General features: G+C 33.2%; 2 protein-coding genes across 4 annotated transcripts; one reads left to right on the top strand and one right to left on the bottom strand.

The window, feature by feature from the left end:
• Positions 1-11,007: 11,007 nt before the first annotated feature.
• On the top strand, positions 11,008-22,948 carry LOC107011301 (histone-lysine N-methyltransferase SUVR5). Of its 3 annotated transcripts, none has more exons than XM_015210728.2 (12): positions 11,008-11,334; positions 13,652-14,230; positions 14,904-15,206; positions 15,323-15,433; positions 16,475-16,573; positions 17,149-19,959; positions 20,108-20,269; positions 20,550-20,666; positions 20,733-20,836; positions 20,932-21,069; positions 22,290-22,377; positions 22,627-22,948. In XM_015210728.2, exons 2-12 carry the CDS (start codon positions 13,745-13,747, stop codon positions 22,732-22,734), a joined length of 4,527 nt encoding a protein of 1,508 aa, XP_015066214.1. In that variant the 5' UTR covers positions 11,008-11,334; positions 13,652-13,744; the 3' UTR covers positions 22,735-22,948. The 3 variants fall into 3 exon arrangements, with proteins under 3 accessions (XP_015066214.1, XP_015066216.1, XP_015066215.1); XM_015210730.2 differs by having other exon boundaries at positions 13,635-14,230; XM_015210729.2 differs by lacking the exon at positions 11,008-11,334 and adding an exon at positions 11,420-11,571.
• Positions 22,949-23,034: 86 nt separating this feature from the next.
• On the bottom strand, positions 23,035-24,156 carry LOC107011303. Its single transcript, XM_015210732.2, has 3 exons — positions 23,744-24,156; positions 23,384-23,671; positions 23,035-23,275 (listed from the first exon to the last, which is right to left on the bottom strand). Exons 1-3 carry the CDS (start codon positions 23,865-23,867, stop codon positions 23,196-23,198), a joined length of 492 nt encoding a protein of 163 aa, XP_015066218.1. The 5' UTR covers positions 23,868-24,156; the 3' UTR covers positions 23,035-23,195.
• Positions 24,157-25,881: the final 1,725 nt, after the last annotated feature.

The following is a 25,881-nucleotide window of genomic DNA, read 5'->3' as shown; positions in this document are numbered from 1 at the left end:
GGGTAGCTAGTTTATAAATACATAGACGGATATTGAATAATTAAAAAACAAATCAATTCAAATTTACTATAAATGATTGAATTGGTAAAGTGAAGAACATCTCTTATTTAATCATATGATTAAATGATAATTATGCATGTCAATTACTAGTATTTATATATTAGGTCCGAACTCATAAACAGATCACTAAACTTGTTGAGTTTTTCCTTCAGGTACCTCAACTAAGTCATTTTTCTATTAAATCATCGAACTACTCATAATTTGTTCCTTTTAAACATTGTTGACTGATTTTGATCGGTTTTTCTATTGTAAATGACTTCAATTGTGTTCGTATTGTAATGATTTTAATTGAATGAAGACAAATTGTGTGTTACTCTCATTTGTTTTCTCTGTTCGAATGACTCGAAGTAAAACACAATTATTCTCGAACAGTTTCACTATCAATTGGACTAATGAGTTCTAGAACAATATATGTATTCTCTATCAATACCCTTCAGAAAATTTGGTTCCACATTAGCCAACATTATTTAAAAGGAACAAATTATGGATGATTTAATGATTCAATAGGAAAATAATATAGTTAAGATACCGAGGAAAAATCTAACAAATTTAGAGACCTATTTATATATTAGGCATATATATTAATTTGATATAAATATAGTTAGGATAATTTTTTATTTGTAAAAAGTATTGTTGTGGTGGGGTGACTAACTAGTTTACATATCCATAGGAAATAGCTAGGTCATAACGTATTTTCTACACAAACCTTTTTAACGGAAAATTGAGCCTTCCATAGGTTGTTTTGAGGTCAACAAAAAAGTTGTACACTAGAAAATTGGAGTAACCATGGGCCATGGCACACTTAATTAGGTATTTCGTGTGAATTCAACCACTCATATATAAAACTATATGCACACATGTATATGCATGTACCTATTATATTGTCATTATTATTAATAATTTTGTTATTAGTATATGATTCATACCCTAGAACTACCAAATCCTTGTATATTAGGAATGGTATCCCACTAGCTTTAACTAATTAGAATTATTTCAGCTACTTAAAAGATATCCAATTTCACGACGACAGACACACTCAAAAAATATATCTTTTTGGAAATTAAGCTTTTATAAAGAAGAAATTGTATTAGAAATTAACTTTTGCTTTTTTAAATGCTCTTGTGGAAATCATATACGTATCTTTTTTTCATTTTCAAACAGTGCTTCTTTCTAGAAAGTACCAAATGCATTAACTTTTCTTGGCTTTACACGAGGAGTTTTTTTAATGCGCTCACTTAAGTATTTTCTTCGTTAATTTTTATTTGTTTATAATATTAAAAATTCATCATACATAAGTAAAAGCAAACTGAGAGAGTATAACGAAGGAGGGATGGTATAAATAGCAAGGTACCATGTCTATTGAGTTTTTTCTTTTTCACATAAGGCTAAAAGAAGAAGAAAAAAAAAGTAGTGCCACACCTCAAAAGAGATGAAAGGTGAAAGGAAGGGTTAAAGGGGGGCATTGGATACTTAAAAGGAAATGAAGTTTTGTGGGGTTCCTTTTGTCTAAATCTTCTTTTTGTTAAGAGATACCTATATTGTCCTTGAGTAACAAAGAACTAATTGTTTGTCAATAGAATCCTCAAAATTAAATTAAAATATGGTCATGGGACATAGACACTTGAACTTTTCCAAGATAGAGACAAAACAAAATAAGGAGTTGTGAGTATTTGCTAATGTATGTATGTATGTAGCCATCAGTCAGGCCTTTGGTTTTTGTCGTGATGTTCAACTACTCATTAGAAAAGTTTCTTTCTTAATAGCTACTTGTGATAGCAAGAAAGGAACACTTTCCCATAAATAAATTGCATTTAACTTTTTTTAGATTTTTCACTCGATGATATATTAAAATTTCAATTAAATTTAAATCGCGTATTATAGAGTTTATTTGGAGTGGTGTTTTTAATAGAATTTTCTCTATATACAAAGCTCGAATATAAGACCTCTGATTAAAAAGAAAATACTCCCATAATCATGTTGGTATATAATTTTTGACTTATTGCGGAAATGTGATTTTAGTGATCTTCACAAATAGTTAACAAATTAATTAAGCTCGAAATAAAAAGTGAAGTGGAGTTGTATTTGCCTGTGTACATTAAAGCTTTGACTGAGATGACAAACAATACAATTCAATTCTTTTTATAAAAAAAATTTTAAAAATACTTTCTCTAAATAAGACAAAAAGTTAGTGTGAAATTTTAGTGTTACGTTAGTGGTTTCTACTCTTATATTTCCCCTTTTCCTTACCCCTATGTAATATTAGAAAAATAAAATTCATAAAAAAGAAAGCGAAAATTTTGTGAAACGAAAATAGAAAAACAAGCTTCATAAATAATATTTTACTTTTCTTCGTCGTCTCACCCGCAACTTCCACCTCCACATAATTTTCATTTATATTACATAAATATTTTTTATATAATACTTTTTCCTCACTTGTGACAAAGGTAAATTTAAGAGAAAAAAAATGGAGCACATCAACATCTGATATTTATTGGCACATGTAATACAAAAAAGACTAATTGTCCATTTGGATTGATTAAAAAGTACTACTTCTTAAGTCTAAAAGTAAAAAATTAAATTTAAATAATTTTTAAGTTAAAAATAAAAAAGACCTAATTTTGGTAAAAAGACTTTTTTAAATATTTTAACTTATAATTATTTTTTATTTATAATTATTTTAAATTTATTTTAAGTTATTTTAAATTTTGTCAAATACTCTTAAAGACTAAAAACCTAACTTAAAAGTAAATTTGATCAACTTTTAAGTCAATTTAAATAGGATCTAAGTTAGCGATGGCATTGGGGGTGTGGGGCGTGTTGGGTTTTATTTGCCCTAAATTTCTTACCATAAATAGGTTTTCCTTTTAGAAAAAGGTTTTGGATTGACTAATCCATTTTCTTGTAGGAAAAAGTTTAGGACTCTATAAATAAAGGAATGTTCCTTCTAACTTAATCATCATTCACAATGTAGTCTTAAGGGTTTTGAGAGTTTTGGTTAAGGGGGAGAATTTATGGGTCACAAGCTTGATACGTTATCACTTGTGTGAACCTCCCATGTATTCCGAGTGAATTGGTTGAGGTTGTTTCCCTCTGTATTTTGTACTCTCATATTTATAGTGAATTGCTCATCTCCTTTGTGAACGTAGGTCGATTGACCGAATCACGTTAAATCTTTGTGTCTTTTGGTATATTTCTCGTTGTCTTCTTACTCGTGGTCTTTCGAGGTTTGCTTTGCTAGCTTCCGCGTTTACACCTGCTTATTTCGGTCCTAACAGGGCGGGGGGAGGCAGGTTGAGCTTAACCCGCAAAATTTTTAATTCGCCCTGCATAATAACTTTTTTTCCTTTTCAACCCGTCTCATCATGTACTGCATAAACCCGCCCTGCATAATTTTTATAATATTCTCTTTTTCTAATTAAGTTTGATACTAAAAATAAAATTCGTACAAATAAATTCATTTTATTAATGTAATACGATAGTGACTTAAAAAATTGTTTTTTAAAGGTCAATTGGAAAAATGTAAGAAATTGTTTATTTTTCATTGAACCATTTTCATTTACTATTTTAAATATTTTAGTAGCTTAAAGAAATTATTATAATAAATAATGTCCTATCATTCTTATAGCAAGTTAAAAGTTAAAATTAAGTTTAAACTCACGTAAAATCAAAAATATACCTCAACCCATCCTGTCCCATATTAATTTTAAAAAGACCTACATCAACCCACCCTGCACAATCCTAAACTCGCTCCGCTGCGCACCGCCCCATTGATATCCCTACTCTAATTACACACTTGTCTAAGATTTAGCTATTTTCCTAAAGGAACTAGTGTTCAATTTCCTTTGAATTCAATTATTCCTTTTCTTAATGATTAATTCTATAAATCTTGGATTCGTCACTATCAACCAGACCCCAATTAAGTCCAACATTAACATACATTGTCTTTAATTTAGAGCATCACCAGAAAATGATAACCTGTGGTCCTAGTTAGTATATTATTATGAATTACGCTAAAAAAGAAAATAGAGAGAGAAGGAGAGAAAATTGAAACTTCTATTTTATCTTATTGTCCATTTTTATATGAACTGATTCGGATTGGGCATCTCCCAATGTGCAGGGTAGGCAGAAGATAGTTAAAAAGTGTTCTTCTATTCATTAAATTAAAATACTTATGATTTAGTGGAGCAAGTGAAGCAACTATTTTCAAATGAATCTGACAGACATCCCTTGTGATTCCATGAATAATTGACTTGTTTATTTGATATTCTGTAAATTGTGTATTACTAAAACCAACATGCCCACTATTATTATGCTACCAAGATATTTTTTATTTTTTTTTGAAATTTCTAGGCACTAAATTAAGATTAGATTCCCCTGTATCTCCTTGATTTTCACTGAAATACTTGATTTTTTTCAAAAAAATTGTACTTCTCAAGAAACTCTCATCAGTTGAAATGGTCAAACATAGATTAAGCTAAACAAAAATCTAGAGTGTTTCATTGTTAACAGTCACAGAAGTAAAATAGACAGTTGCTGAAATTAACAGTGTGGAAATATTAAGAACTAATTTTTTCACCAAATTCAATCTACATGTTAGAATCAGACAAATTAGAAGAACTTAAGCTTAATTTTCTTGTATAACATAAGCTTAATTTTCTTGTCGCCATCAATAATTAACCAATTGTCTGTTTACTTATACATGTCCATGAGTTTTAAAATTAAGATGTTAGAAAATTAGTTTCCCGATTACTAGTTTACCACTAAATGATCAACTTTGTCATGCTCCTGTATGAGTGAAAAAAATGATAATGTGAAACACTATTTCAAGTGTTATTTATAAACGGATACTACTATCAAAAAGAAATTCTTCTAACTTATTTAAGAGACCTGACTGTGTAGATATTTTTTCTATATCAGTACATATATGATGTGAAGAGGAGATGCGCGGTTAAACTAATCACCAGGAGTGGTGAAAGGTTGGCTATAATGTGTGTTAGGATAGAGGTAAAAAAAAGGTTTGGAGATCGAAAATTAGTGTGTAATGTAGTGACATAGCATCTTTAAGAGGGATGAGAGAGTCTTCACTCTCCTCTGCTACTTTTATCTAATTAGTAGTATTACTATTTAGTATGTCAGTAATTTTTACTTTCGTTTTATTACTACCTATTGTTTTATTGCTTATGTCTGTTTTGTTATTCATATTAATGTTTCGATAATTATTCTTCTAATTTGAAATCACCTCTTTACCTCAAAGGTAGAGTAAGATTCCACATATCCAACTTGTAGAATTAAATCGAGTATGTTGGTGTTGGTGCTTTATCATAGCAGTGGCTCTTTTCAAGTTTCCATGCAGAAGGCTGTCCGTAAAGCATTAAATATGTGACAAAAGTCATTTATGATTAGAGAGTAGAACAGTTGGGGTTCTTTTGATGTGTCCATATTGTACTCATTTAGATTCAAAACTAAAAACGAATCAGATATTTTTGTTTTCACTTCATTTTCTTTATCAGTTGCTGTTTATATGAATCATGATGTGAATATCTCACAAGCGCATAGAGTCAGCAAACAGAGACATTGCTAATAAACTTGACATCAACATTTGAGAGAAAAAGTTGAAGGCTTTTTTTGTGGGGCTGAGAAAAGAGGGGCAGGCCGTGATTGGAGAAAGGTGTTAGAATCCCCATAAAAAGAAAAAAGACATTAAAAAAAGGGAACTTTCCAAGAGGATTTGGACAAGGGAGTCAATGCCAATGATATAAGGGTGCAAAAGGCATCTCTTTCTCCCAATGTTGTCCCCACAATGTCAATGTGTGCCTTTTAAGGATCGTAATCAAATTTAAAAAATCCATATTTTTTTTTATAGTATAGTCCAGACTTATAACGTTAAATTCTGAATCTATCTCCCACACACTTTCGGTTCTTAAAACACAATGAGGATGAGTTGTATTCTAGTTATAACTGTATCTGAAGCTGCTATAGTGCTGCATTTTTCTTCTTATCTATAGTTATTGGCCACAAGTAGCACTTACACTGCCCAACGGCCACTGCACTTTAGTCCTAAACTTTGGAACTGTTGATTATAGTGTCATTTTGGTTTATTGTCAAGTTAAGTAATATTAAACTCAACTGATGTGCAAATAGAATTTTTACGCAATATATATAACTCAAAATCCTAATATAATATGATAATTAATTAATATTATTGCTGCTGATATTATGTTAGCAACACAAGACTGTATTCCTGAAATGTAATTAATAAACTAGTAAGACAAATCTTAGATTCAACTCCGTGATTAGTGCAGCTTGTGTTGCCAGGCCACGCACTGTCCAATAATAAAAATTAGAAAATCCATACTATTCAACTATAAGTAGTTGTTTCCTTTAATATATTATTATCCAATCTATGACTTCAAATTGGTTGTAAATTAGCAGATTGTTTGCCCCAACAGTCTGGTTATTGTGGTTGCATAAGCAACTAGTAACGAAGCAAAAAGTTTTACCAACAATATTAATTAACCAGTCTGAATCTGGTTATTGTGGTCGCATTAGCAATTTTTTTCTCCTATTAGTATCAATTATTAAAAAAAAAAATTGATACTCGTGGGAAAAAAATAGAAAATAGAAAAGCTTTTCTGATGTACAATATATTTATGAGCAAGAAAAAACTTACTCGCATTATGTGTTTACACTAAATTAATGCAAAATGCATTATTATGTGATTTAAATTACAAATTTAAACGCATGGCATGCATTTATTGGCTTGGTGTAAACATTTGATGCGGATAAGTTTTACCCGAGTATATTGCTATAATTGTGACATTGCTGATTTTTTATGATATATTAATTGTCCAAATTATTACTAAAATCTTATTTTAATTAATTAAATCTTGACTACTAATAATTTTTATCAATGTCATGTGTCTCTAATTCAAGCAAAAACTCTAAAAATAATAGAGAAATAGATAAAAGGAACCCCGATCTATTTACTTTTAGATAAAAAAAACTTTCTTAAAAGAAATAGGTAAATTTACATAAATATACTATAAATAAAAAATATTTACTATTTATAGTAATATCATATTTTTTTTTCACTTGATCACTTTTAATACATTTTTAATACACTTTTAATTCATATTATAAAGAAAAATTTATTTTTTATATATAATACAAGTTGTATTGATAGATAATACATATATCACACATTTTAATACATTTATAATATAATGTGTCAATTTCTTACCAAACAAGTCTAATATACTTTTAAAATAGCTATAATACATATATATTGCATACTTAATTTAATTTTAATGCATATTGTAGATTTAATATGATATTACTATAAATAATAATAATAAAATCAGTAATTATTTATTAGAAGACATTTATACACGTAATTTTTTCAAAGAAAGGGAATAAGTCTCTAGACTCATAATGACCCGTCGGTTTGAGTCGTCATTTAACATGGGCTTTTCAGCCCATTAATCTGCTCAATTCCAGGTCCAACAACCCTCTACACCTATTTCACTACTAGTAAATAGTAATTGCTCAATGCTGTAAAAATTGAAATTAAAATTCCCTTTATGAGGGCGAGGGGCCGAGTATTCCAAATAAGGAAAGTGGTACCATAGTGTCAATTTGTTTATTTGAAAAAATCTTAACCTTTGATAATTTTTAAAATGGATTTCAAATCCCAAATTTTCTTTCAAAAAAAAAAAAAATAGAGTAAATATGACTTTGAATTTTACATTATGGTTTCAATTTATTTATTTTTTAATGTAAAACTTGACACGTGTATTTATATTTTGTTAAAAAATAACACTATTATTTTTAAAATTGAAAAAAAAAAGAAAAAGGAACAATAATAATAACTCAGGGTCGGTATGAAGAGAATGTTTGTCATATAAACAAATTTATATTAAAAATTAACTAGTTACTAATGTTGTTGATTAATGAATCTTTATTAAATTATGTGTTTTCGAAAAATTCTAATTGCATATATTTATTTGTAAAATGAATATAGATATGTGATTTGTAATGTGCTTCCTTGGGATATTTCAATTTCTTGTTTGTGGACTATGATTTGCTTATTTGGTAAAGATTGTATAACAATTGAAGAATTTTATATAGTTTTGATAACTCATGAGTTTTTCGTGATATGAGGAAAAATATAACTTAATAATATCAAATTGTCTATCCAAACAATTCTTCAACTCCATATTAGTACAATTTCAAATCATGTCTAAAATGAACCGAAGTTTAAAAACACCAAGTTTATTGTCTTTTAATTTTCTTAAATTTTGTGCAGATCAAAATTAATCAAGCAAATTGAAAAAAAAAAAACGCAACGATCTAGATATAGTGAGTAATAGAAGATAAGGCAAGCTGAAAAATATTAAAAAAAAATTATTAGACAAGACATAATACAACTACAGATTTAGGCTCTAATTTTGAACATGACCAAAAATTTCAGGCTCCAATATGTATTATTTTTTTTATAAAGAGTGCTTCTCACAAGTGATTTTTCTGCTAAAAAATCCAAGCAAATTGACCCCCCTTCCCCACAATGAAAAAAATTATTTGGGTTGGAGTTTTTTACTGAATAATCATTGATTTTAGTAATATCTTTTGTTTATTAAAATCAATAATATATTATGATAAATTTCGTACTTCCTCTATTCAATAAAAATTGTCCATCATATTATTTTGAAATATTCAATAATATTTGTTCACTTTATAAAATAAATGGATAATTTTACACTTAGGAATTGTTTGATGTGATAGATAAGAAGAGTTAATTTAACGATAAATTTAGTGTGACATTTAATTTGTTTTTTAGTTGCAAAGGTTGAGAGAACTTATTCCAAGATTAACAATTAGTCCTGAGACAAGTTATCTCTCACTAGGGTGGATAGTAATCCCAAGATAACTTATCCTACGATAAAGTATGTAAATAATGAAAATATTCCCTTAAACTTTTTTTTATATACCACTTTTATATTCATGATGTATACTAACATAATTTTTAACATCATTTATAATAACATTCACAACCTTAATAATTCGTTATTTATGATACTATATTTTTTGATTTAAAAAATTACATTTTATAAATACAAATTTTAGTTATGAATATATTATAAGTTGAATTTATTTACCTAAATTCTTATGTTTATTTATATTTGATTTCTCTTAAAATGTCCGCTCCACTACCAAATTACATATTTTTATTAAATAATATATTACTCACTTAAAAATTATATTTTATATATCAATTGAAATGTAGATAATTTTAGTAATGAAATTTCTCTCACTTTAACAAACTTAAAATGAACATTTTATTTTTAAGTTAAATAGTAAGATGAAACATTTATTTTTAAACTAAATAAGATGAAAGCTTTATTTTAATCTAAATAAGATGAAAATTTTATTTTAAAGCAAAATAGATGAAAGTTTAAACTTTTTGGGAATTCATACACAAAATATTTTTGCTACAACTAAGCGTGCATGAAGATGCAAAAAAGAGAAACTAAATAAGGTGGAGAGTATTTTTGCTAACAAATAACTTATTCTTAAAAATTAATCAATAAATATAAGTTTGAATATGACAAATCAAACAATCAATAAAAAGTAATATCAGCAAAGAATGGTATAGTAAAATTAACCGTCTAGCTTACTTTTCTAGTAGCGAAGGAGAGGACAGGGCTTTTTTCGTAGTAATAGTGAGCCGGTCTCATGAGATCTATGCCGGCCGGCGGAATCAAACAAAGGTCGAAGGAAATTTGGTTAGAACGGGGGCTGCTCTCTCGCACTTCCCAATCTACGTTCAAGCACACCAATTCTAGCGAAGCAACATCCAACAGCTCCAGTCCTTCTGGGTTGTACTAAAGTGGCTTAAGTAGCCCTCGAGGAGTCTGTTTATTCTCTCCGCCTGAGCTTTCAAAGATATACCGACCTACGGCATCTGATGGTCAGATGCCGTAGGTCGTCTTCTAACATTACGGACATTTTGAGTTTTCATAATGACTAGTTTATTCCGAAGTGTATCAAGTCAATAGTAAACAAATATTGTTGAATAGAGAAAGTATGTGTAAATGGGATTTACACAAATATATTACAACCATTTAAAAATATTATCATTGTTTGCATTGTCAGTAACGCATTATTTTTAGATAAAATTTTATATTAAATGTGTTTTATAAATTGTCCTCTATAATATATATTGAAACTATATGATAAGTGTTTGTGGAATTATTTTAATTGCTATACATAATTAATATTTTTTTTAAAAAATTTATGTGAATTGATATCTTTTAATAAATAATTACTGATTTTTAGCGACATTTTTTTTATTACCATTATGTTAAATCTCCAATATGTATTAAAAATTAATTATATATGTAATGTATGTATTATAAATTTATAATTTTTTTTAAAAAAAAGTATTATGTTTGTTTGGTTAGAAATTGACACATCGAATTATAAGTGTATTAAAGTATGTGATAAATGAATTATTCATCAATAAAACTTGTATTATATGTGAATAAGAAATTATTTTTTGTAATATGTATAGAAAATGTATTATAAATATATTAAATAAAAAAATTATTACTATAAATGATAAATATTTTCTTAATATAGTAAATTTTCTAATAAGTATGAAACCGTAAAATTTTTGTAAGCCCATAGCGGCCCATCCAAATTCCGTCTTCTAAAATTTGAATTCCCTATTTTAGCCTTCTTCGAAATTAGTCCATCCCCTCGGTTTACTTTAACGCACAACTACCAATCAATCCTCTCGATGTACGCATTCTCATTGTTATAGAAAATTCCATAAAAACCCCTAACTAACCCATTTATTCCAAATCTAGACCCAATTCACGTTACGGAATTCCCAATTTCTCATGCCTTAAATCTCCTTCACCTACGCCCCACCCCCCACCCAAAAAAAACTCCATTAATATTCTACTTAGGCCTTTTCTTCTTCCGTTATATATATTTATATAAAATTTTCTCATCATCATGCCCCCTGTTTTCTTTCATCCCCAATTTACCACTTCGATTTTATAATATATTTGGACCCTTATACGTGCCTATTCAACCATTATTTCTAAGCTTAAAAATCTGGTCACCACGCATTTATTATATCTTTCCTTTTTTCCCTAACACTCTTAACAATATAACTTAGTCAAAAAAAATAAAATTGTTATACCCCTCTCTCCAAATCTGCACCCACTGGAAAAATATTCTTAGAATTTCTTGATCTCTGCTGTAAAGGTACATTATCTATCATCTCTTTTATGCCTCTAATTTAGCTTAGACAATATTAGTCTTGATATATATTATATGTCACATATTTAATTTATATGTGTGTTGCCATGTCTACCTAGGTCTCTTCATACCCAAATACGACAACCAACATGCACCAGTAAACCCTTGCAACAAAACCCACTTCCCTTTTGATTTTATTTTATTTTCATTAAAGATTTCTAGGGCGATACATACACATTTGGGGTAGGTCAATTGAATTTGGTACCTTTTTTTTTTTTTTGATTTGGACCCACCTTTGGTTCCTAGGTTTGTCGTGGTACATTCTTGATCTGTGTTACAATTTCAATCTTGATATAGTTAGGGTTTTAATTGTATTGATAATTAAGATAATGTAGGTTTATGTTTAATTGTGTTTGATTTGGTAATTTATAATTTCATATACATGGGTGTGAAGCGGTGTGTCTTTGATTATTCGTAACAGTTTCACACCAGTATCGTATGACTTGTTTAAAGACAATTAATTATTTGTAACAGTTATTTGATGTTACTTTCTAGCTTAATGTACATAATTGACATGGAATTCTGCTCGTGTATCACTAGATGTCATTAGTTACAGTTGAAATTGGATGGAACTTAAATTGTTTAGCAGTGAAGTTTTTTTGGTTCAAACAGTTGAATTATTCGTTTCCAGAGAGGGATTTCTACATGGATTAGTACTTGAATTTGTAGTAATACTGTACTGATTTGACTTATATAATTGGGCATTTTTACTTGTATATTTTCTGCACATTAATATTTTTTAGTTTTGGTTCAGAAATTCTCTCCTCCTTGGTAGCATCACAGTTACTATTGTTGTTTTACCTCATCTAGTAACATACTCAATTGTTTGTTAATCTTTGAGGAGGTAATTAGTCTAACTTACTAGCAAGTAAAACAAATACTCCCTCCATCCATTTTTACTTGTCCAGTATTGACTTGTTACACCTCTTAAGGGTGGACAATAAGTAGAATGACAATTTTACTATATTATTTTTCGAATATAACAAATCCAATGTTTTAAGAAATGACTAGTAAATAATAAGGGTGAATTAAGAACTAACCGATAAATTGTATTTGGATTATCTAAATTGGACAAGTAAAAGTGGGCATGTATTTTTAGTATAGTGGACAAGTAGAAGTGGATAGACGTAGTAATTAAGAAGGAAACTATGGATTTCTGTGAGATAAGCTATGCTGCATTTTTTCTCTCAAATATTTGGATACAAAAGATAATTCTCTCCTTTTCATCCTGATGTGTTCTTGGGATCTGTTTTTTGGAATTAAGCAAGGATATTTTAGAACATTATTTTTACAATTTTATGAATAACTTTGGATTTACAATCTGCTCATATATATGTTCCTTTTTATTATATCCAGTAAACATAAATCAATGTCCTTTTCTTGAAGAAAATTATTTATATGCATCTCTGTGTGTTTGTGCATAGTTTCTTCCCTCCTTTAACAATAATTTTGCATTTTCAGTTTGTGGAACACTTATGATAGGCCGAGTGACCTGATTGTCTAAATGAAGTACAATTATAGTACTAACTGTTCCTTACAGAGTTTAGAGTATATGCTCAAGTTTCCACTCAAAGGCTTTGCAATTTGAAGATTTCTTTTGTTCTTAAATGACATTTGATCAGTTGGATAAACATATAAATAATATGATGGGACCATAATTAGTTGCATATTTTGAAGATATTCAGCTACAGTACTAAATATTAGTGGCAATATGATAATGATACACATGTTTGGAGGTGGTAAGATTCTTCATGCAACCTTAAATAAAGTAAATCTTAACACTAGTAACTAGCAAATACACTGGCCAAAGTTACCTTTGTATATAATATTTTCACCAAATAGGATCCATGGTAAGAAGTCTTGAACGAGAAAGATTCTGTTGGTTTCCTATTAGCCATGGTTTGTTAATAGCAAGCTAAATGTATTTTTGAGAGTTCAATTCAATGGGAGGAGTTAGTCCACATCGGTTTTAACTCTGTGTGGCATGTAATTTAAGATTTGAGTCCTGCTAGCTGATATAATTATAGAGATTGTCAGAAAATACTCTGCCTGCTATTTCAAAAGAATATCATTGCTGCTGTATGCAAGCAGTTGAAAAAGGTGCATCTTTAGTATATCATAACCTTTTGTATTTGTCGCTGGAAAAAGTAACTTCTTTTTATTCTGCTTATTGCTAAGACAATAAACTGTGTGCATGTAGTTTATCTCAGAGGATTTGTATATTTGTTTGTTCTTAGAATTTTCAGATTACTTGTTTAACCAGGATACTAGTCAGGTTAGCATATAATAGAGAGGTTGAATTCATCGCCAAACTCGTCCTGTCATCGTATGGAAGTGAAGATTTTCTTCTGCAATCATGGAAGTGCTCCCATGTTCCAATTTACATTATGTCCCGGAGTCTGATTGCCCTCAACAGGGCTCTGGAACTACTCTTATGTATGGTGGAAAACCAAACCACCTTGAACATGCAGAACAAGTTCAATCCGGTGATGTGAAAGTCGATGATGTCCTTCTTAATACAAAGGAGTGTCAGGAAGAGCAAGCAGATGGACGTCAATTCTCTGTCGAGGGATCACCAACTGCAGATGTGATTCCTACTAAAGATGCATATTATGATTTTGGGGGAGACGGCCAAATTCTGTCCAGTGATTTCCATGATTCTGTAGATGACAATGTTGTGGAACATGATCATGTTACAAGATCTGATCTAGTGAGAGAGTGCCTACGACCAGTTGTTGACACTAATGAAATTGGACTCCCTTATAGCAACCAAGTTGTGGGATCCTCTTCCTGCGAGTCCAAGTGGCTGGATGAAGATGGACCTCTGGCAGTATGGGTCAAGGTATTTATTAGTATTTGGTCATTTTATCTCGGTATATATTTCTATAACCTACATGTTTAACTTTTCCTATTTGGATAAAGACATTGCTTCCTTTTCTTTCGGTAAAGTCAAGCACCCCTAAGATGGTGTCAAAAGTATGTGGATGTATGTCTGAAGACTCTCAACCACAATAATCCATCAAACTATTCTAAATATCTATACAAAAGGGGATCCTCTATTTCTTACAAGATATAAATGAATCAAATTAGAAGTGAAGAGTTACCTAGTACCTGCTGTTGGTGGGAGGTGGCAGGTATACCCTGGAATTAGTCGAGGTGAGTGAAAGCTGGCCCGGACACCACGGTCATAAAAAAAAAAAAGAAGTAAAGGGTGATATCAACGAAGGGATGAGAAGAGGCGAAGTCAACTTGTAAAACTGATGTTGGACATAATTGGCTGGTAGTCATCTGTCCATCTTAAATAGCAAATTTATGTTCCCCCTTCCATGCTCGAAAATATTGAGGAATAGCTTTAATGTACAATCTGATGATGCTCTTTGTAAAGTATAATTTAATGGAAGCACGTTGCATTTTGAACACTCCACCCCCCCCCCCCCCGGGCGGAAAAAATAAATAAAAAAAAGGAAACAAGATTGCTTACTGATGATTCTTTATTGATTTTGCATATTCTGTAGTGGAGGGGGTTGTGGCAAGCAGGAATTAGATGTGCAAGAGCTGATTGGCCGCTATCGACTCTCAAAGCGAAGCCTACGCATGAAAGGAAAAAATATCTTGTGATATTCTTTCCTCGCACCAGAAATTATTCTTGGGCCGACGTGCTTCTTGTTCGCCCCATTAGTGACTTCCCGCATCCCATCGCATATAAAACCCATAAAGTTGGGGTGAAAACGGTGAAAGACTTGACTCTTGGTCACCGTTTTATCATGCAAAGACTTGCTATCAGCATACTGAATATTATTGATCAATTACATGCCGAGGTTTGCTTTTGAAGCTCATATTACATATAGAGACGCACATTCACATTTTATTTCATGCTTATTCTTTTAACTTTTTTATTATCTTTTTAAAGTTGAGATGCTACTTGACTCATTAGGCTCTAGAAGAGACTGCTCGCAGTGTGATGGTATGGAAGGAATTTGCAATGGAGGTTTCCCGCTGCAAGGGCTATCCTGATCTTGGAAGGATGCTATTGAAATTTAATGATGTAAAATCTCCTGTCTTTGAAGCTGCGCTAAGATGCATACTCTCCCCTCTTCTGTGTCGCACTCTCCTTTAATGTGGTTCACAACACTAAAATCTGGTTCCTGAACTGCATTGTTGTTTTTGACACTGCAGTTTGCCAGAGCCATTCTTTTGCTTCTTTGTTTTAAAAATGGTAACATAACTTACGCGGATTCTTCTTCTTATTGATCTTAAAGTGTCAATTGTTTCTAACCCTCTGTTTTCTTTAAGCTAAGTAGAACAACCACTACCCAAAGATTCAGGTAGGCCTATGTCGCTGGCAAAACATCTAATACTTTGGAATCTTCAAACTAGCCAAAATTGTGTTGTCAAACATTAATGTTGACAATTGACTATTGGATGAATGAGTCAACACACATCCTTAACACGTCTCTAGCATGGCTAGAATGGGAGTGCTCTTGGGCTTTAATTTGATTTATCATGAAGATTCTTCCAAATGGACCCCTTGAGTTATTACTTAATACTTTTTGTAAAGATATGACACATGGACCAAAAGCTAGCTTATGAGGGGAGTATTACCTAAGTCTTTATAAGCAGACCATTGGTCCATTCCCAACCAATTTGGCCACTTTAACACTTCCCTTCATGCCTAGACCCTATTAGAGTGTGGACCGGGAGCCCAAATGGGGATGAACCTAACCCCAAAAAGCAGCTATGAGGGGAGAATTTGCCCAAAACCATATAAGTATACCACTAGTTCATTCCCCAACCACACTATCTTTGATAGGTATAGTAATGAATACAACAATGTATATTTGTCGATGCTACTCTTGTATATATGTTTTTCAAGTGGAGGGTAAAATGAGTTCAGTTTACCAAACATCATCTCTAACGAAGAAAAGAAAAGGACAGAAATATATAGTAAGGTAAAAAACCGAAACAAATAACTGGTATCCGTAATCAAGGTTTGACTTCTCATGGCTTGCACTATACTTATTCTTTCTTGGCCTGGATAATGCTGTTTTCGCTTGTGCCTGGATAACACAATCATTTACTTATGCAGATGATACTGCCGTTGTATAAAAAATCATTTTCGATGGAGTCTTGGATTCAGCGCTGTCAGAATGCCGACAGTGCTGAGACAATTGAAATGCTGAAGGAGGTAAATCCCTAAATGATGCTCATATATGCATCCATTCTGCTGTATATCTATGGTTGTAAATTTTTTATTGTTTGTTTTGCTTTTCTTTTGTTGTCTTTTTCTTGAGTGAAGTTTATTACTTCTAATAATAATTATGAGTAATTTATTATAATAAATGTGTACTTGACTTCTTTTGATTGAGTTTCTGTTTCCACACAACTGGAACTTTGGAGTTTTACTGCACCACCGAGGCAGTTATATGGATGGGTGTTACTCTTTTAAGAGTTGATTGCTGCCATTGAAAGTGAAGTTTTGCAAGGACTAAAGTATGATTGTTGTTGATGTATAAGAACATGCTTCAATGTCAAGAAGCAGAATCCAACTTCCTGTTGGCACTTTGGGATGTGGGAAGGACGTCTGTGTTAGTCCTTGATTATGTCTGCAGTTGCTTCACTGATGACACTTGCTACCTTCTCAATAGCATTTTACCTTATCAGTGGAAAACCCATTTGATTGAATAGATGCTGAACTGGTCTTTTGATATTTCATCATAGTAATATCTTGGCGCAGACTAAAGCTTTTATCTTTCTATTCAGGAATTGGCTGATTCTGTACGTTGGGATGAGTTGAACTCACTTCCAAATGAAGGATTACATCTTGATCTGAACTCTCAGTGGAAGAATTGCAAATCTGAGGTTATGAAATGGTTTTCAGTTTCACATCCCGTATCTGATAGTGGAGATGTTGAACAGCCGAATAATGATAGCCCATTGAAAATGGAGCTTCAGCAGAGCAGAAAGAGGCCCAAGCTTGAAGTTCGTCGTGCTGAGGCACATGCTTTGCCAGTGGAATTTCAGGTGTCACATCAGGCTGTCCCTGTTGGATTTGATGCTGGTGGTCTTGGTGGCCATGATATCTCCAAAAATGTACTTTTAGAATCTCAACCAACAAAAGATGACATTTCTCTTGGAGAGGCTCCTCGAAGTGGTTCTCCTGGTAGTGTGGCAGATAGATGGGGAGAGATTATTGTTCAAGCAGACAATTCCGACGTCATTCAGATGAAAGATGTGGAACTGACCCCTATAAATGGAGTTTCAAGTAATTCCTTTGATCATGGAAGTAAAAATCGCCAGTGTATGGCCTTTATTGAATCCAAAGGAAGACAATGTGTCAGATGGGCAAATGACGGTGATGTTTATTGTTGTGTGCACTTGGCCTCTCGCTTTGCCAGTACCTCAATTAAGGTGGATGCATCTCCACATGTTGATACACCTATGTGTGGAGGGACCACTGTTCTTGGGACTAAATGTAAACATCGCGCCTTATGCGGCTCTCCTTTCTGTAAGAAACACAGGCCCCGAGATGAGAATGGATTGGGTTCTATTTTGACCGAGAGTAAACATAAACGAAAGCATGAGGACAATGTCCTTGGAATGGATACCTCAAGTTGCAAAGATATTGTTCTCGCTGGAGCATTTGATGCTCCGCTCCAAGTTGATCCTATCTCAGTTCTTCGTGGAGAATCTTGCTATAGGAACAACTTGCTTGAGGTGCCTCAGTATTTGCAGAACAGACCAAGTGGTTCTGAGATGCATTGCATTGGTTTGTGGCCACATGGAAGTGAGCTTTGCGTAGAAAGTCCAAAACGACATTCATTATACTGTGAGAAGCATTTACCAAGCTGGCTTAAACGTGCGAGGAATGGCAAGAGTAGGATTATTTCAAAGGAAGTATTCATAGAACTTTTGAAGGATTGCCAGTCCAGGGATCAAAGATTGTATTTACATCAAGCTTGTGAGCTTTTCTATAGACTTCTTAAAAGTTTACTTTCTTTGAGAAACCCAGTTCCAAAAGAAGTGCAATTCCAGTGGGTCATATCTGAAGCTTCTAAAGATCCAATGGTTGGTGAATTCTTAATGAAATTAGTTTGTACTGAAAAAGAGAGGCTGAAAAGTGTTTGGGGATTTAGCGCTAGTGAAAATGCACAAGCTTCCTCTTACGTCGAAGAACCAATTCCATTATTAAGGATTACGGAAAATGACCAGGATCATTGTGATGTCATAAAGTGCAAAATTTGCTCTGAGACGTTTCCAGATGAGCAAGTGCTTGGCACACACTGGATGGACAGCCACAAAAAGGAAGCTCAATGGCTGTTCAGGGGTTATGCTTGTGCTATCTGCCTTGATTCTTTTACTAATAAGAAAGTTTTGGAAACTCATGTGCAGGAAAGGCACCATTCACAGTTTGTTGAAAATTGCATGCTTTTTCAGTGTATTCCGTGTACTAGCAATTTTGGGAACTCAGAGGAGTTATGGTCCCACGTGCTCACCGCACATCCTTCCAGTTTTAGATGGTCTCATACTGCTCAAGAGAATCATTTTCCTGCAAGTGAGGTTGCGTCAGAGAAGCCTGATATAGGCAACTCCTTGTCGACACAGAATTTCAATTCAGAGAACCAGTCTGGTTTCCGAAAATTCATCTGCAGATTTTGTGGCCTGAAATTTGACTTGCTACCTGATCTAGGCCGCCATCATCAGGCTGCTCACATGGGTCCTAATCCTGTTGGCTCTCATATCTCCAAGAAGGGCATCCGTTTATATGCTCATAAATTGAAGTCAGGAAGACTTAGCCGTCCAAAATTCAAGAAGGGTCTTGGATCTGTAGCATATAGGATTAGGAACAGAAATGCTCAGAATATGAAGAGACGCATCCTGTCATCTAAGTCCATTATTAGTGGAAAACCTTCGATTCAACCTAGTGCAACCGAGGCAGCTGGTCTAGGTAGACTGGCAGATCCCCACTGCTTAGATATTGCAAAGATATTGTTTGCTGAGATTAAGAGAACAAAGCCACGGCCAAGTAACTCAGACATCTTATCAATAGCTCGGATTACTTGCTGCAAAGTAAGCCTCCAAGCATCACTTGAAGCAACATATGGAATTTTGCCAGAGCGCATGTATCTCAAAGCAGCAAAATTATGTAGTGAGCACAATATCCTTGTCAGCTGGCACCAAGATGGTTTCGTTTGCCCCAAAGGATGTAGACCTGTTCATGACCCTTTCATAGTATCTTCATTACTTCCCCTTCCTGGTCAAGTGAATAGAACCGGAAGTATTCCACCGAATTCTGCTATTAGTGAGTGGACTATGGATGAATGCCACTATGTCATAGATTCTCAACAGTTCAAGCATGAACCATCTGACAAAACTATTCTCTTGTGTGATGACATAAGCTTTGGACAGGAGTCAGTTCCGATAACTTGTGTGGTAGAAGAAAATCTTTTTGCCTCCCTCCACATTCTTGCTGATGGCTCCAATGGCCAAATTACCACAAGTTCTCTACCTTGGGAGAGCTTTACCTATGCAACAAAACCATTGATTGATCAATCCGTGGATCTTGCAATAGGGGTAACTTGTTTTGACTTCTAGTATTCCATGCAAGTTCCATTTCATCTGGCGAAGCATCGGAACAAATGGTTTTCATAACCTCGAGTTGTTATTTTCCCTCAGTCACTGTCTCTTCTCCTCTCTAATCATCTTTTCCCTTTTATGGCAGAGTTCCCAATTGGGGTGTGCGTGTCCAAATTCAGCATGCTCTTCTCAAACTTGTGATCATATTTACCTCTTTGATAATGATTACGATGATGCAAAAGATATTTATGGGAAGCCTATGCGTGGAAGGTTCCCATATGATGAGAGAGGTCGGATTATGTTGGAGGTAAAAATACATTTCTTTGATTTTTCTTTCCTAATTTTGTGATTTGCAGTCTGTAGTTTTTTTGGCTGATAATTACGCACTCTAGGATGCCTTGTGTACTCTTGTCATTAAAAAGATAAGGATGCCCTGTGTATATTTTCTGCTCAATAATATGGATTTGTCTTATAACTGTGTTGGCTGAAGAGCATTACAGTATGATAATCATACATGATGCTAGAAATTTGTAGGGTGTGCTCGATTTGATAAGCATTTTGCGCCTGATTATCTACTTGATTTTCAGGAGGGGTACCTTATCTATGAATGCAATCAATGGTGCTCGTGCAGTAAATCTTGTCAGAATAGGGTTTTACAGAGTGGAGTGCGTGTGAAGCTAGAAATATACAAAACCGAGACAAGGGTAACACTTTGATCTGAAATTATGAAGGCGTAAGTTTCTCTAGTTATTTACTATTTTGTCTTACAGGGATGGGCAGTCAGGGCAAGAGAAGCAATCCTTCGTGGTACATTTGTGTGTGAATATGTAGGAGAGGTACTTGATGAGCAGGAAGCAAATAAGAGACGCAATAGGTTATAAGCTTATAACACATTCTACTTGGTAGCTAAAATTTCTTTGTTGTATGTCATTGTACCTTATTTATATCTGCATCCACCTATTTGATTAGGTGTGCCACAGAAGGTTGTGGGTACTTCTTGGAGATAGATGCTCACATCAATGATATGAGCAGACTGATTGAAGGGCAGTCTCCATATGTAATTGATGCTACTAACTATGGAAACATTTCACGTTATATCAACCACAGGTACTGTTACAGCTCTCTTCTTGATTTGCTTTAATCGCAATGTGGTTATAATTGCCTCAATTTGCATTATATTGGGACCATCAGCTCCAATAGAAGTGTATAAGTAAAGGCAATGTGGAAATATCACGTCTCAAAGTTCCTTTATAATGCCAAACGATGCTTATAATGGTCAGTTCATTAACTGAAGATTGACAAACCAACAAATCTATTATTACAATGCCAGCTTGAAATTCCTGTACTAGCCAAAAATTCAATTGAGTTCTACTCCAACTTGCTATAAAGATAAACGGTCTTCTTTTACGTAAAAATCACTGTTAAGCAGTCTGCAAGAATACCATCTTTTTGCTCCACCCGTGCATGGCACTCCTTGCCCATGGAGCAGCATACTGAAAAAAATTCACAATCAGGATACCACAACTGATTTACTATCTTTTTCTGTTCTTTTTTTTTTAACTTGGCCAGTACACTCTAGTGATCGATTTGCTTAACTCAACTGCATACAAAGCATAATTCATGTTTTCAATTCCGCCAACTTGTTCTCACTTCTGCCATTCCGTGCTTCTACCTAACCTACCTGTGTGTTGCTGAGAGATTTAAGTAGATACAACTATTTGGGATTACATTGGGTACACTGTTGTTGTATAACTGTGTGAAAGTTTGTCCTATGTCTGACATCTTTTATTTTTTTTGATGATTGTGTAGACTTTCGCATATGATTTACACCTTGGTTTCTTATGAAGTAGTTTCCCATAAACACTGGGCCGCTTTTTTTCCAAGCAAGATAGCTTTTTGGTGGGCCCCTTCTTATAGAATGTAGAACAATTATACTGGTGTAGTACTGATTGCATTAGGACATAGTGAGTACTACAACCATGCTGCCTACATGAAAATCTTAATAGATGAAATATTCGTACTTAGAATGTATATGAAATTAGGATGGCTTCCAATGGCCTGTAGATTGCTGCTTGTCAATGGAATGATCCTTCACTTAACAAATGTCTTATTTGTAACTCGAGGAGTTTAAGTTCTCTTCTGCTGTAAATGTAGCACACCCACAAACACAGAAGAAAAAAAACAATATTGATAAGTGAAACAGTAGCTGTTTTTTTTTTTTTGGATTTCCTGCTGCTGATCATGAGTTGATGTGTAATATTATTTCAGATTGCTTTCAGTTAAGTTCTTACGAGAATGTTTTGGTTCCTTTTTTGTTGCAATTTTAGTTGCTCACCAAATCTCGTGAATTACCAAGTTCTCGTGGAAAGCATGGAACATCAGCTTGCACATGTTGGTTTTTATGCAAGGCGAGATGTATGTTCTCTCTCCTCTTTGGTAAATATTGGTCAAGTGACGATGCACAATTGTATTAGTCAGATCATGAAAAAAAAGATTATTGCTGCTTGTTCTTATTTTTTCTACTGGATTTTTTTTTGGGCAACTTAATTTGACCTCAGCTAGGACTGGGTTTATCCCCTCATGTCTCAAGTTATACATTGTGCCCCCCTCCTCTTCGCGTTTCATGACTGACATATTGTGTGCACCCTTGATTTCCTTGAGCAGATACTTGCAGGTGAAGAACTGACCTATAACTATAGATACAAACTATTGCCCGGAGAAGGGTCTCCATGCCTGTGTGGATCCTCCAATTGCAGGGGACGTCTTTACTAAATCCTCTACTTAATAGATTGTGCATTCAGAGGTTTATGAATTCAGATCTGTAGAGATTTGGAATCCCGAGGACTGGTGTTTGCAGGAAGCAAAAAGTTTGTAATTGTCCTTAGTTTATAGTTTGTGTGACCTAGTTTTGTCACACGTCTTCTAGTGATGTAATGAACTTTTTACCATCACAGATTTGTAGCTTTTCCAGTTTGCTTTTTTTCTACTCTACAGTTTCTGGGGTCACTCACTCTTCAATTTCAATCAGAAATGCATGGCCAAATTTCCACTCATAAAAATAGAGGCAAGAACTTGAGTCTAGACACTGCTGCTAGTAAGATTTTCTTTTTCCAGTAAATTTATTACACCGGGGATCGATTTAAAGGAAGGGTAAACAGAATAGTGAGAATTAAACTGGAACCCAACTTATGAAATACTTTTACTGATACCACTAGACTTAAAATATTGTAAGATTAGAACTTCATTTCTGGCTTTGAGAACAAAAAGAAAGCGAAGGACAAGCCATAACCTATTGCAACCAAGATTGACTGACCTGCAAGCAAAAAACAGACGCATGACATAGTGGAGAAGCAGTAATACAAAAAGCTAAAAACATTCAACACACACATGAGAATCAAAACCAAAGGAATAGAAAAATTACCAAGTTCAACATGGTTTGAAAGTGTTGTATTATTAGGGTTTCCTTTTTGAAGTTGTATAGACATGGAGAGAACAACAAGTCCACTTCCAACCTTTTCCCTCACTACTCTCTCCCTCATATCAAATGACCAAATTCCAGATATTCCTTGAAGAAAACAAACATCTTCAATGACAACTTTGAGGAATAAGATGGTTCCCAACAAGAGAGTAGTTTTGGCTATTTTTGTTAATCCATTGACCAAGTTGACAAGGCAAGCCATTGCATATAGAGGAAACCAGAAATACCAATCTGAAATCCAAAAACAGAAGGAAATGAAATCTCACTTAGGGATGGATAGCTAAATGAAGAAAGGGTAATTACCAGGGTCATTGAATTGGAAAGATGCAGAGAGAGCAAAAAGGAAAGCCATTAATAGTGAAGAACATGTAGAAACTGTAAATCTTGATGAGTTCATGTGTTTTTGAGAAGATGATTCTGCTTTCATGTTGTATCTACTGGTGTAGAGATTTGACTCTTCTCATTTGAAGTTGTGCCAGGAGGATTAGATGATCTAAGCCAACTACTTTCATTGATAAACAAGTTCAGTAGTATATTTTATTGTGAAATGATGTTGACCAGGACTTTTGCATCCCTTCACCAAAATTTTCATGGCTATGAGGAGAACTCAAACTTGATAAATTTCACCATTACTTGTTAATGGTATCGAGTAAATCTATTTATCAATTTAAGGCTTCGCTAAAGGGAAAGAACCTTTAGGCCTTATTTGTTTGCACTTAATGAAAATTTTAATTTAAATGATTTATATCTAGATTATTAAATGTATTTATTTAGATTAAGATTTAAGCACTTATTTAGTATTAGATAAGTTTAGTCATTAAGATCTTGAGCAAGTCTTAATATTATTAAAAGGTATTTTTGTGTGGATAATTTCACCCCGTTCTGTTGACAATCACTAGTTACTGTCAGTTACCACCTCAATCATCCCTATTGCCACCACCACAACCATTACATATCAACCATCACTGGGCACTGACAACCACCACCGGTGCTAACCACTAGTATCAATCGCTATCACACCTATTACTTTTCCATCATTATAATTAGTTCACTATCACCAACCTCACCACATCCATTATGACTCTCAATCACAATCATCACTATAGCCGATTCCTATTACAAACAACCTCCACCATCAACACATTGTCAATCATCACACATTTTTTGGTTACCATCATCAACAGTACCAACCAGTTTCACCACTGACAATCACCATCACTGTCAACTACTAGTGTTGTTCACAACCATATCTACTACTCCATCATTATAATTATATCCTTTGACATTGACATCACCATCTCCACCATTATTATTGGTACAATGTAACCAACTCCTATTACCAACCATTTCCACTTCCAACACATCATCAAGCACCCATTATATAGCTCTTTATGTACTCCTTGGGGATAACCTACTTTTTTCGAAAAAAAGTTTGAGAAGAGAAAAAAGTCCAGCTTTCCAGTTAATTTTTCTGTTAATAGGTATTACTCCATAATTTACATTTTTCACTACTTCAATTTTCAAATTTTTCTCTAATTTCTTTATGTTTACTTATTTATCGAATATATTCAATTAGAACAACAGCATATATTTGCCCCAAAAATAAAATGAAATATAAAAAAACTCGAGATTTTTAAATTGGGTAAACAGATCATACTCATAGTTAGGTCTTCTCTATTTGTTTCTTTTGTTTTTCAATCAGAATTCGCGTTGAAAAATTTCTATGCTCCCGAATAAAAATGATGTAACACAATAAAAAAAATAATTTAAATTCGAGACCTCTTAATTAAAGATAAAAGAGTGCTAACCTAAGTTGTATGTCCGGGAATATATATATGATCAGATTCTTAAGCAAAGTCCCATTCCCATATATTTTACAACGATTAAGGCTGTTTTAATATTAGATGGGCACATAGATTTTGTAAGATACCACACTTCCAAGTTCCACCCCACATGGAGCTAGCATATATAGTAGGAATTAGAAGAATGATAAAAAATACCAATATATAATAAAATGGGGCCAAGCCAATATTGGTGTGACAAAGAGAGGTAGCTAATTACAATAGTGGACTTCTTTTTGTACACTATCTATAACTACTCATGACAAGAACGTGTCTCTTTTTCTTCTTATAATAATAATAATAATAATTACACACACATAGTGTCATCATCACTTTGCACATCGTATATTCTAAAACATTACTTTATACTCCATGGAAACAAAAGTATTACTGTATTAATGCCCCCACCTTCTTTTATTTTGATATCAATAACTGCACCTAAATTTGGGTTGAATAAAGATGTAGACTTCATTTTTCTCTTTAATTTGCACATAATCAAGATATCCTAGGAGAGTAGAAATGAATCAACTCTCGAAGTAAGGGCCCTAAGTTTTTCCTTTCAATCCAAATCGAGGTAATAGAGAACTAACGAGATTTTTT

This window comes from Solanum pennellii, chromosome 2 (genome assembly GCF_001406875.1).
Source record: "Solanum pennellii chromosome 2, SPENNV200".
Lineage (NCBI taxonomy): Eukaryota > Viridiplantae > Streptophyta > Magnoliopsida > Solanales > Solanaceae > Solanum > Solanum pennellii.
The sequence above is the reverse complement of the archived record's forward strand: the minus strand, read 5'-3'. Positions and strand labels throughout refer to the sequence as shown.